Source organism: Pollicipes pollicipes, unplaced genomic scaffold, assembly GCF_011947565.3.
Source record: "Pollicipes pollicipes isolate AB1234 unplaced genomic scaffold, Ppol_2.1 Scaffold_7231;HRSCAF=8579_pilon_pilon_pilon, whole genome shotgun sequence".
In the NCBI taxonomy this organism is placed as follows: Eukaryota; Metazoa; Arthropoda; class Thecostraca; order Pollicipedomorpha; family Pollicipedidae; genus Pollicipes; species Pollicipes pollicipes.
In genome coordinates, this window is record NW_023597034.1 from 25,213,264 (window position 1) to 25,227,074 (window position 13,811).

A 13,811-nucleotide genomic window follows, 5' to 3' on the forward strand; every position below is an offset into this window, starting at 1 on the left:
ATATGGAACCATATCCGATTCTGGTTTACGCCGAAAGCCGGGGATCAAATCAAGCTTCATTGACGGTGAATTATGACGAGAATTGATTTCAATCTAAAGCAGCCACGGGCCCGTGATACATTTTCATCGAGTCTCACACTAGCCAGCCCTGCAGCATGGCGCTCACAATCAGCCAGTTAAGATTAAAGCTTTCGTCTCATCAATTTACACGATTCTAGATATGCCGTCAACTGCCGAGGTGTGCTTCACAGATCACCCTTGTTTTCATGTTGGCAGCCTGTGTGTACCTCTTCCCACCGTACTGCCACCTCCCCCCCCCCCCACCACACGCACACATAAACGGTCGTGTATTGGCTGACCAGAGATACGCTCCGGACCCACGGCAGTCTGCTCGCCGGTGACGCCCCGTTCCCGTGCAGCTGACCCGCCACGGGCTGATCAGTGATCGGGCCCACGGGGCAGTCGCCTCGGGCCCGCTGCGAACCTTCCATTGGTGGCTATTGACACAGGAAGATTGGCTGCCCACGCTGGCCCGTCGTTGCGGGTGCCTTTCAGGTCATCATCGCGGGGTCACAGGTCATCAATAGACGAAAGGTCGCGGGACCGGTGCCGACCACTCCCACAGGCCCCATAAAATGGTTCGCATCGCGCTCGCGCTGCATGGTGTTTGCCATGAATACAATGAACATGTCACAATGCCTCGGCAAATCCCATTGCAGCGGCATAGAAATTCTCGTAAAACACTGTCTTTGGCAGCAAATGTATCTGCAGCTCCCAGCGGGGCTATTTGAAACACAACATGCGTGCTAAAACCACCCAGAAATATGAATGCCCATTAATAATAATGTCGTTGTGGAGCATAGTAACACGAGCTACGACACTTCGCGCACTGAGCTTTCGTAAACACGGCTAAAATTGAAGATCCAACGTGCGGACCAAGTTCTTCAGCCCTCTTCTCTTGATCTCCTGAGTGCCAGCAGAGAGAAAGAGAGAGACAGAGAGAGAGAGACTGATTCGTGCTTGGCTTGCGACAGCGGAGCCGGCCTCTGCCCCGAGCCGTCTCGGACGGCCTGACACAGAGCCCGTCTGGTGCGAAGAGGCGCCCACCTCCGGAGCGCGAGCCGGCCCGGAGCAGCCAACGCCGGTCACGAGTCGCCCGCCGCCGGGTCAGCGCGCCGCCTCTGCTGAGAGCGCGCCACCGCCTGCCCGGGCGACAGCTGATCAGTGTCAGGGGCAGCTTACTAGGTCGCGACACCAATACAAGGTCACAGTAGCGCACCACGCAGGACTCGTCCCACCACAGGGCCGAGTATACCCAGCGTCGTGTCATGACACCGCACCACACCGATGTGTCACACTGCAGGGTCTTGGGGGGAGTGTCACAGCGCGTGTCAGTGACTTATGGCATCGACACAGTCGCAGTCGTCGCAGCTACGTCGTGGCGTAGCCAAGGAGGAGTTCATGAGACCATGCCCCCTCTCCCCTCCCGCCTAATGGTGGCTGGGACCCCTGAGGTTAAAGGCCCCTGTACTAATGTCATCAGGCACCGGCAGAGCTTCTTAAACATAAAAAGAACCCCGAGGCATCAGAGTAGGGCCTGAGCTTAAAATAAATCTCCGGAGTAAAAAAAGCGGCTGTAGTGCCGAAAGGGACGCCTTGGCTGAATAAGTGCCCTATGACCCGATCGAGCTCCTTCCTGAGTGAAATCCTGGCCACGCCACTTCAGTCACGTGCGCGGCGAGCGCCCGGGTGTGAAGCCCGTGGGGCTAACCGAGGATCTGCGCGGACGATGGGTGGAGAAACATGGGATAGTTTGGATCTGGAGCTGGGTCTGGTTCTGGATCTGGATATTGAGAAACAGCACACGATCTGGGAGAGGGAGGGACAGGCCAACCACGGGATGGTCAGCGTCGAAACCAGGCCCCGCAGGATCGTCGCTGCCGTCGGAGGGGACGAGGGATGGGGGGGGGGGGGCATGAGCCTGACCTGACCCCGCCATTTACGACGCCTGTGGACCCGTGTCATCACACCACACCCACGTGATGCCCCCCTTCGAGATCGACGCACGGGACCGAATCAGGCCGGCGCATCAGATCGGTTCATTTCAACAGCACAGCGCCGTTAGAAGGCCTTCGGTACCGATGTAAAGTTAAGTTTGTTAAGTCTAGGTTTAGGCTTGCATACGTCCTCAGAGCAGAAAATATGACTCAAGCGGGCGTATGCAGAGGCGTAAAGATTGAGTCAAAGCACGCCACCGGTTCTGAAAGATAATGTGAACATGACACTGATATGATCATATATGATATAACATAACTGAATATGATAAGTATTCACTAGCGTTGCCTGAAGTGATTCCAGACTCGACCCAACATGAAGACCGCCTAGACTGACCCACACATCATCACTAAGACCTCTCATATGTTTTTGTCCAAACCACCACAATTTTGTGAACTAATGTGATCCAACCGCCAGATTCGCATTGCCAAAACCTTAACCTTAAAACCTTAACCCCGCGTGACCATCAGAAAGGAAAGACTAGTGACAACGTAACTATGTGCCTACCCCACATATTTGCAACCAACGCAGAGGCTCTGGTACAAAGAGCAGGCATGCGTCTCAGAGCCCTCTTATCCCAGCTCCTACCTGCACAGGCCATGGAGTGCGAGGTTACACGCGAGTGACTGGGCAAGTTAGAAACCTCGAGCCTGCACATCAGGCGCGCCAGGTGCAAGAGGTAGGCCAAGACTCGACATGATGTGCCAAGCGGTTTGGGAATGCCTTCGAAGAACGGTATAGATGCGGCGAGGGCTGACCCAGCCATCTGTCCAACGCTATCTTTTCGTGCACTTACCACCACACCACAGGAACATGTCAACGATACCACCACACGACAGAGACATGTCAATAATACCACCACACGACAGACGTGTCAACAATACCACCACACCACAGACATGCCAACGATGCCATCACACCACAGACATGTCAACGATGCCATCACACCACAGACATGTCAACGATGCCACCAAACCACAGACATGTCAACGATGCCACCACACGACACAGACATGCCAACGATACCACCACGCAGCAGACATGTCAACGATACTACCACACAGCAGACATGTCAACGATACCACCACACCATATACATGTCAACGATACCGCCATGCCACAGATATTCCGACGATATCACACCGCAGAGACATGTTACCGACACCACCACAGGACTGAGACATGTCAATAATACCACCACACGACAGACATGTCAACGATACCACCACACGAGACATGTCAACGGTACCTTCACACCGCAGACATGTCAACAATATCACCACACCACAGACATGTCCACGATGCCACTACACCACAGACATGTCAACGATACCACCACACCACATACATGTCAACGATATCACCACACAACATACATGTCAACGATACCACCACACCACATACATGTCAAAGATATCACCACACGACAGGGACATGCCGTCACACCACCAGGAGGCGTCATCATACGACAGGGTCGGTTTGGCGCGCGCCACGCCGCAGGCCCCGTCCGCCAGATGCCACCCGCAGCCCACCTGCTGGATCTGCTCACGGACCCGCTGCAGCCTGGCGCCCGTCTCCTCTTCGACTCCCGGCCGATCCGGTCGGTCTGCCGGCCCACCGGTCCGGCCCGGCCTGCCGACGGACCCGCAGACATCATCAGCCCGCCGCGGGCACGCCTGCCGGCCAGCGGCGAGGCCTCGCCGTCCGCCGGCGCCGTGCCGTGCCGGTACGTGACGGTCATCAGTGAGGGGACAACCGGTGCGATTGGGGGACCACAAATTACGTCGGACCGTGCTATGGGCACCCGCTGCCAACGCAAATGGATCCCTCGTCTTGCGGGAAATGCGTGACGGTGAGGAAGACAGTTCATGTGAAGTCTAATATAGAACAGTTGCGCTCCCCATCCCTGCACTTTGTTCCCGTCTTGGACCTACAGCTCTTACCTGGAGTAATTACGCATCATACATTTCGCGGCGCATCGTGTGTGCATTATCTGGCTGCGTCCACTTGTACCATGTCACTTTTGCCCAGTGATGCGCTGACACGCTTCACTGTATGCACGAAGGATTTCTCCAAGGAGATCGGGGTCACCCTAGAGTCAGGTCCATGATGCTCCTCCAGGCTCACCTGCTCCTCCTGAACACGATACGTCTCGCGGGCCGGCCGGCCGCTCTGGGTTCCGGCGGAGGCGGCGGCGCCACCTGGGGTGGCAGCGGCAGAGGCGCCACCCGCGGCGGCCCCTCGGTCCGTCCGGGGGACGGCTGTGTCGGCAGCGGGAGGCGGGGGCCGATCAGCGCGGCCGGCGGCGGCTCCGGCGGCGGGGGCGCCGCGCCGCCGCCAGACGGCCCCGGGCCCACCCCGGCGCCCAGCAGCCCGGCGCCCGCAGCCGCTGTTCTGCCCGGCTGCCTCCCACTGCCCTGGCATCTGAAGCAGAAGCTTCACGTTAAACGGGACAGGGGACCAGGCCCAGGTGAGCCGACTACACGTGGTAGGAGCCGCCAGTCAGCAGCAGCAGCCAGCACATCGTCACACGGTTTCCGTGTGGTCCCCGAGCCCACGCCGGCCCGGTGGCGGACACTGACCTGGCCAAGCCGGCGCGGTAGTAGGAGCGCCGCCAGCGGAGCTTGTCGGCCGTCTCGGCAGGTGTCTCGAGCTCGGGGGCGTAGCAGACCTTTAGGTGCGTGCCGAAGAAGTTGCGATCGTCCAGCTGACTCTTGGCCAGCCTGCCGGCGGCGGCGCATCCTCCACTCAGTCCACACGCACCACCTCGCAGCCACAAACACCAGCAGAAACCGGTCAGCACGCGACAGAGAGAGCACTGACGCGCCGCCCAAAGGTCCGGTTCGGCTGGGTGACTGCTCGGGCGCGCATCGCTTCCTGACGAATCGTCACATTGTGTGGTAGACTCGGGGTGACTGAGCGCGCGAAGGCAGCCCTTACTCTGGTGCGTACGAATCACGCTGGAAGTAGAGCGCCGTGCCGTAAAAGCACGTATCACGGAAGAGGCCTGCCCGCTATCTCGCTCGGGTGTGTGAATATCTGCTAGGCGTGCGTTGAACACCATTCAAATCAAATGCAGTGCATGCAATGCAATTTTGCATTATGGTGCTTAATTTCAGTGACCGCATGTAGATTTGGACAGGGAAGCGGACGAAGTCCACGAGCCCTCCGGCAACTGACATACATCGCCGTTGGACAATGAAGCTCCATTGCTGTCACACATTACCACTGGCACGGCAAAATCACGAACGTATGACACTGCTACATTCAACCCCCGTGAAGAACACCGCAGCCCCGCGCACACCTTCTGCACAATACAGCGCGCTCGAGAGCGCAGGATCTCGTCCGGCTACAGACCCAGAGCAGCATCACCGGTCAAACCCTCACCTGGCCGCGGCCATGCGCCGGTACTGCGCGTGGTACACCTGGGTGAACCGCTCCGTTTCGTAGTCATCGACAGCATTCAGTCGCTGCAGCGGACCAAAGCGGCGGCACAGCGCCTCCAGCTCGTCCCGCACGTCCACCGAGGTCACGTTCTGCAGCAGCAGGTGGCGCGACTCGTCGGCCACCGTGTACACCTGCAGCAGGCGGCCAACCGTCACAGGCGCAGCTGTAGCGCCAGACCGTCACATGTGCAGCCGTAGCGCCAGACCGTCACATGTGCATCTGTAGCGCCAGACCGTCACATGTGCAGCTGTGGCGCCAGACCGTCACATGTGCAGCTGTAGCGCCAGACCGTCAGATGTGCAGCCGTAGCGCCAGAGTCACATGTGCAGCTGTAGCGCCAGACCGTCACATGTGCAGCTGTGGCGCCAGACCGTCACATGTGCAGCTGTAGCGCCAGACCGTCAGATGTGCAGCCGTAGCGCCAGACCGTCACATGTGCAGCTGTAGCGCCAGACCGTCACACGTGCAGTGTAGCGCCAGACCGTCACATGGCAGCTGTGGCGCCAGACCGTCACATGTGCATCTGTAGCGCCAAGACCGTCACGTGTGCAGCTGTGGCGCCAGACCGTCACAGTGCAGCTGTAGCGCCAGACCGTCACATGTGCAGCTGTAGCGCCAGGCCGTCACATGTGCAGCTGTAGCGCCAGCCACATGTGCAGCCCACGTCACATGTGCAGCTGTAGCGCCGACCGCAAACCGTCACATGTGCAGCTGTAGCGCCAGACCGTGACGTGCTGGAGCTGCGGAAACCGGACCGCCACATGTGCGGACCAGCCGCTACAAGATTAACAGCCGCCTGCAGCAGCGAAAAACATCAAATGCGTACCTAGCATCGAGCGACCAATCGAAACGCCACACACCCGCAGCAGGCGCGCTACCCATCCCGTCTGCAGCGCGCTACTCGTCTCGTCTGCGGCAGACCAGCCGTCACGTCTGCAAGCAGACCAACCGTCACGTCTGCAGCAGACCAACCGTCACGTCTGCAGTGGACCGACTGTCACGTCTGCAGCGGAACTGACCGTCACGTCTGCAGCGGACTGACCGTCACGTCTGCAGCGGACTAACCGCCATGTCTGCAGCGGACTAAACACCGCGTCTGCAGCGGGATTAACCGTCACGGACGCACGCCTCCCGCAGCGGACTAACCGCCACGTCTGCAGCGGACTAACCGTCACGCCTGCAGCGGACTAACCGGCACGCCTGCAGCGGACTAATTGTCACGCCTGCAGCGGACTAACCGCCACGTCTGCAGCGGACTAACCGGCACGTCTGAGGCGGACTAACCGGCACGTCTGAGGCGGACTAACCGGCACGTCTGAGGCGGACTAACCGGCACGTCTGAGGCGGACTAACCGGCACGTCTGAGGCGGACTAACCGGCACGTCTGAGGCGGACTAACCGGCACGTCTGAGGCGGACTAATCGGCACGTCTGAGGCGGACTAATCGGCACGTCTGAGGCGGACTAATCGGCAAGTATCCAGGCGCGGCGGAGCCCGCATATAACCAGCCATCACATATGCAACTGCAGAGCTAGACAATGGCATCATATGCACTTTAGCACACACGCAACAGCTGATAAGCTGGGGAAGTGCAACAGGCCAACAGCCACATGCACAAAAAGCAGCATCTACAAATGGAATTGGAATGCGCTGTGCATTGCAGCCAACCGAGGCGAATTTCCCCGCCGCTCAGCATCTGTTCCCCTGTGAACCATAAATGACGCCAGACTAGCCTCTCGAGCCCCTCTTTCCAGTTCGAAGTTTGGTGCTCTTAACAAGCTCTTGTTCGGAGGGCGTTTCATGCACTGTTCGGCAAATCCCAGCAAATGCTGGCTACTTGAACTTGAAGCCTGCTTTAAACCCTTCTAAAAGCTTTCAGTTCTCGCTATGAATCTCATAGTTCCTTTCGTGTTCGGGGCATCTGCGCGGTACCATGCGTAAAGTCTGTCTGGCTAAAGCGACAGGTGCTGTTTCCCAGCTACGCGCAGAAAAGTTCGTTTCCTGGTGCTGACTTCCAGGACGTCACGTGATCATGCGAGGACAATCGTTCATGCCCGTGACATGCACAAGGACCAGTAGAAAATGTAGCATGACAGGCGGTCGCCTCGGCGACATAGCTACCAGTCCTTCACAGCCGCCTGCATCTGCTACATGGCTGCTATGGAATGTCTGTATTAGTACAAAAACCGGCAAGAACAAGAACTTGCACTGTCAGGTCCCGCAGAAAGGTCGGTAAGATAGGCAAGACACTTCTTAGAACGTGCACGAGCAGCTCCATCCCTGTGGCGACGACCACGGTCGGCAGGAAGGACACTTCGCGACAAGAGGCAGCCGGTCCGTGGTCCGTCCATTCGCGACGGTGACCACACGCGATGTCGAAGAACACTATTTAGCACGTGTTCTTCGAGACGACCATTCAAAACCATCACACTACGCGAGCCTTGTACAGGACACATCATCTAACGCCAACCCAGTTACAGACGCAGGGAGTTGCTCGGCAAGGCATCCGGAACCGTTGCCAACAAGTAATCACTCTAGTTCCGTGTCCTCGCCGTAGCTTGCCGCCGCTCTCCAGACCGAGCCGGTGCCAGACGCAGACCATGTTGTTGTGCGTCACGGCCACTAGGTATCGCTCGTCCTCGCTCACGCACACCCGGTTCACCAGGATGTCGAACTCGTGCAGCGGCACCTTGCGCGCGCGCATCCAGCTCGTCGTCGACGGGCCGCGGCCAGCGCAGCGTGTGGATCGGCTCATCGCCACCGCCGCCTGTCGTTGGCGCTCCAGTCGTACAGCCAGACGTCACCACAGTCGTCTCCGGCGGCCAGCAGGCGGCGGCCGGCGCCCAATCCCAGATAGGCCGCCTCCGTGTCGCTCCAGCGGAGGACACGGTGCGGCGCCGCCGCCAGGTCCACGCAACGCTCGGCCGGCCCCGGCACCGGCAGCAGGGCAGCCAGCGGCCAGACCAGGATCTGGCCGCGGCCGGAGCACTTCACAGCCAGTCGGGCGCCGCCCAGCACCGCCAGCGCGTCGACGCGCTCGCCCGAGCCAGCCGGCGGCGGCGGCAGGGTGTACTGCAGCCGCTGCGGCGGCTGGACGGCGCGCAACGCATCGGGCACCAGCCGCCAGCCGCATAGACCGTCCTCGCTGCCGGCCAGCAGCAGCTCCTGGTCGGCGGCCAGCGCCAGCGCCAGCGGCGGCGCGGCCGTCTCCAGTGTCAGCAGCCGCCGGGGCCGCACCTGATAGTGCGGCGGCGCCGGCACACCGACATCCCAGAGGGAAACGTGGCAGTCGCCCGTGGCGCACAGCAGCCAGCGCGAGCGGCGCGGGTGGAAGAGCAGCGCCGTGACCTCCCGGCAGCCGGCGCCGCCCGCCGCGAAGCTGGCGTACCACGTCAGGTTGTCCGGATGCAGCAGGTGCACGTGACGCGCGCCGCCAACGGCCAGCACGGAGAGCCGCCGCGAGCCGACCTCATCCAGTCGCAGCCGACTCCAGGCCAGCGCGCCCAACCGCTCGCGCAGGTCCGGGTGGGAGAACTTCTTGAGCAGCAGACCAGAGCCGGCGTCCAGCAGGCAGACAGAGCGGCCGCCGCACGTCGCCACCACCGCGCCGCCGCCCGGCTCGAACTTGCAGTCCCACAGCTCCGTGTGCACGTCGGCCGGGTCGTCGCGCGCCGAGTGGCAGCGCAGGAAGTGCGCCGGGCGAAACGCGGGTGGCGCGCAGCAGTCGTCCGCGGCCGGCGACTCGTCCTCCGGCGGGTCGTAGCGCAGCAGCGTCTGCCGCTCGGCCAGCGTCAGCTCGCCGCCGTCGGCCTCGCTCCTCGCAGTCCGTCCGCCCCGTCCTCCAGCGGAGCACGCCACGCCTCCGTCCGCGCTCTGGTGACCGCTTATGGAACTGGGGCTGGTTCCACTGGCCCGCCTGCCGCGCGACGGAGTGGCAGGAGACACGTCTTTACTGGCTCTCCCGCGACGCGACGGAGTGGCGCGAGACACGTCTTTACTGGCTCTCCCGCGACGCGACGGAGTGGCGGGAGACACGTCTTTACTGGCTCGCCTGCGACGCGACAGAGTGGCGGGAGACACGTCTTTACTGGCTCGCCTGCCACGAGACGGAGTGGCAGGAGACACGTCTTTGCTGGCCCGCCTGCGACGCGACAGAGTGGCGGGAGACACGTCTTTGCTGGCCCGCCTGCGACGAGACGGAGTGACAGGAGACGCGTCTCCGCTGGCTCGCCTGCGACGCGACGGAGTGGCAGGAGACACGTCTCCGCTGGCTCGCCTGCGACGCGGCGGAGTGGCAGGAGACACGTCTCCGCTGGCTCGCCTGCGACGCGACGGAGTGGCAGGAGACACGTCTTTGCTGGCTCGCCTGCGACGCGACGGAGTGGCAGGAGACACGTCTTTACTGGCCCGCCTCCTTCGGGTCGGAGTGGCCGGAGTCACGTCCCTGGCGGGCTTCTTCCCGCCTCCCAGCGCGGTGACGGAGGAGGCGTCTGCGCCGGTCCTGCTCCGACGTCGCGGTGAGCCGGGAGACGAGCAGCCGTCGGCTGGCGGCTGGCGCGCCTCGGCGGCCGGGGACTGCAGCGCGCGCTTCCTTTTCCAGCGCGGCATGGCACGGCTTCAGGACAGAGACAACCACCTATCAGAGGCAACAAACAAGGGCAGAGACCTTTCATGTCCATCCGAAATCGGTAATCGGTAAAAAGACATTCATGCATATTTCGGGGCGGGGAGGGGAGAGGGCTCAAAAGACGAGCTGATCTCACCAAGCTCTCAGCCTGAATGCTGATTCAGAGCGCATCGGAGAAAACTAATTCAGATACGAGACCCTGCTGTTGCACTGACATAATATGGTACCGCCTGAGCAGCACTTACCGCCGACTACACCGTCCATTGCCGAGACCTATTTGATCCACCTTTTACTACGCAGAAGACCTATCTAAGCCGGCGCGTGCACCTAGTGCCCCAATGGACGCGCTGTCACTGCATGCGGAGCCACCGGTCCATTGCATGTCCGTACCAACCATTGGGTGGCCACCTCCCCGGCGGGCGATGTCACACCCCGCCGTTCGTACCTCGGCCGCAATACAAACGTTCACTGCACGCTTCAACACGATATCATAGCGACATACCGCGGCATTACCTTAACAGCAGTAAGCTTCTTGCCCTGCCTATACTTGGCTCGTGTTTCGCAGAGTGGCTCTTGGTCGTGGTGGGGTAGCTTGACGATCTTCCCCGCCGCACGGACAGGCTCGCTGCTCTCTTCCATGCAGTACCTGGAGCAATCCAAGGAATCAGAGGTCCACATCATTGGGTGATTCACTGTAAACTTCAGTTGTGCTCAATGAAGCATATCCACACCTACAAACACAGTGACTCAAGTAAGCTTGAAGGAGTGGCAGGGGTGGTGTGGTGGTGTGCTCAGACTCACCATCACATGAAATGTATTATTTCCATTCTATGTAGAATTTGTTCAAATGAGCCTGACTCACTGCTTTGCAGATATAGCTTTAGATGAGAGGCTAATGTGTCAAAATTCAAGATTTCGGGTGGACATACTATCTTTTACAGGCAATGTTGGACTCTTAATTGTGCCATTTTCTTACCTTTTTTATTACCTCAGTCTCCAACTTATGCATGCATTTCCTACTGATTTAAGTCTCCTCCAGGGTTTCAGTGAAGCCATTTCTGTCTCTGCAGTGCTTTTAATGCAGCTGTTTTGGCACAATATCAGAAGGGCCCCTGAACATCTCAAGGTGAAGACATCAACCTTGGTTTTCCATTAGAATGATTCTAGCTGTAGAGGACTTTGCTCAAACCTTCTAAAAAGCTCCCACAAAGGCACAGCATAACAGCAATGTTCCTGCTTAGTCCTGGTTGCCAGATGGCTGTCACTGACAGGGCAGATATGTTTAATATTGGGATGTAAATCTGTGTCTGCCTGACTGAAAAATCTATGTCTGAAATATTTCTAGAGCATAATTCAAAAGGGCCAGTTCAGTGCCCACTGAATATTCCTAGAGCATAATTCAAAAGGGCCAGTTCAGTGCCCACTGATGAGGAAATTACACACAATGCCAACCACTTCTGTTTAATGCCCACTTGCTTATGATGGCATGCACATGTGACCTTCAGGCACAACAATATTGGTGCATTGCACAGGGTCTACTGGCAATCTTTTGGGTGGTCTTGAAAATTCTGCCTAGTTGCCCTCAGCCATAATTCACAAGTGACACAGATGCAGCCACTAGATAGTAGAAAACTCTTTCTGAAATGTTAAAAAGTTTGATTTATCTGTTGGTTTGGAGAGCTCTCTCATGATTTTCCACCTGACCCAAAATCTTGACTGCATGAAAGACTCACAACACCTTCACATTTTCAGACCCATTTATCAACAGCACCTAGCATATACAATGCCGAGCAAACTTAATGCCAGCCATTTTTTATATCCCTTTTAGAGCTCATTACCATGGGACCAGTGGAGGTGAATCTTCTGTGGGGATAGGGGTGACCAATGGTGGGGAGGAGGGTATATCATTTTTACCTTGTTGCTTTCTGTGCGCAGACACAGTTTGAATACTGCCTGTTGTTGGGAAGGTGGCTGCCCCTTGCCCCTCCCTCACAAGCAACAACTGTTTGGTACAGGTGGGGGGCATCAATTTGAGACATTAGGTGCAGGTAGGCATTGCTGCTTTAGATCTAATAGGAAATACCAGCTAGTGTGTAATAATATACATATACAATTGTATATTTTCATTAAAAAAGCACTTGAAGCCTGCACAGCATGGATATTAAAAGAGACATAGAATAGATAACAATAATGCTTTTGTAGGCATATCTGTAGCCTATAGATACCTCCAACTACCATGCAGGCTACAACAGTACCTACAGGCCAAACTACAACAAACACATGTTATACTGAACATGTTCAGGACATCTTCCATGAACAATTTCAACATACATAGCCATACATCTGAGCACAAAGAAATTGGCAAAAGTTTGTCATAAATTTTAGTACAAAGGACCAATGTTTCAAGGAATCATTTTGGGTCTGTTCTGGCCACTCCTCCAAAAAGAGAAGCTTAGCATGGAGAATGATCCAGGAGTGATGGATCTGCATTGAATCTGCTGCCAACAGAATAACTTTGGGGAAGGGAAAAGCTGTCTGAACACAATTTAAACCAATAGTTTTTGCACACTAATAACAAATAGCTAAGATGTTGTGATCATTGAAAAACATATTCAACAATGTAAATATGTGCAATAATAATTCTGAAACTATATGGTTGACTGAGGATATAACCTATTAGCACCAAGTCACACAGCAGACATTTGTTATGTGCCAAGAAAAAGACCAAAAAAGAATATGAATAAGCTGTCCCACCAATTTCTACAACTGCTCCAAACTCTCCTGAAAAACTATCTTTCTTTTCAGAGATTAGAGGGTGGCAAGCAACAACCTCCAATCCAATGGCAAGCTCTGCAAAGGTTAGAGGAGGTTAAAGGAGCAACAGGAATAGATCCTATGTTACAAATATAATCTTAGGCACAATGCTCCATAATGTTTTTTTCTTCTTTTAATTCCCCAAAAATTTCCCTGGCCTCAGTTTAGAGGACTTCAGCAATAGGGCAACTGGCACACAAATGCATTGTTACCTGTTCTACCTTGTGTACACCTGTGCCTTCAACACAAAGAATGATATCATGGTAGCCTCTGATTGTGCCTACATATGGACACCAGCACTGAAACAAATGTTAATATGCATTCACAATGCCACGCTTCTTTTGATGCACATTCCATGGGTGCATCCTTACTTCTTATCAGGCATAGCTCTGTCATACACAAGAGAGGGTGGTGGCCAAGAAATGAATCTGTGCTGTGGAAATACATTGATAATGTCCAGTTTAACATGCACAGTAATGGGAAATGTTATGCAGGTGTCAGGGTATTCTCCAAAGTAGACATCACCTACGTTTCACTTCGCTCGTGGTGCATGCTAAAGCGAAATTAAATTTACGTGGTTGCAGAGGCAAACTCATGCGAGCAGCACACATCAAAACGAAATGCACAAATACCCACCCAATTCCAATAGCACCTCCTCCGTCGCATCCGCCACGACGCGTCTCCCGCCAGATCCAACATCCCAGAAGTTCGTACGCGAGCACTTACGAGAGAGACTAAACGACTGACAAAACCTGCTGGCAACCTTATTCTCCGAGCCTATGTAGCTGATCAACACGAAATCTTTACCATGCGATAGAACTTGGTTCGTAATCTACTCTAGCCAGAAGATAGTGACCGGGTCAGGTGA

General features: G+C 56.5%; 1 protein-coding gene across 1 annotated transcript; it reads right to left on the bottom strand.

The window, feature by feature from the left end:
• Window positions 1–4,178: 4,178 nt before the first annotated feature.
• On the bottom strand, window positions 4,179–13,548 carry LOC119109889 (RNA-binding protein 48). Its single transcript, XM_037233640.1, has 6 exons — window positions 13,473–13,548; window positions 10,643–10,775; window positions 5,443–5,633; window positions 4,638–4,778; window positions 4,408–4,479; window positions 4,179–4,191 (listed from the first exon to the last, which is right to left on the bottom strand). The coding sequence occupies exons 1-6, from the start codon at window positions 13,493–13,495 to the stop codon at window positions 4,179–4,181; spliced, it is 573 nt and encodes a 190-aa protein (XP_037089535.1). The 5' UTR covers window positions 13,496–13,548.
• Window positions 13,549–13,811: the final 263 nt, after the last annotated feature.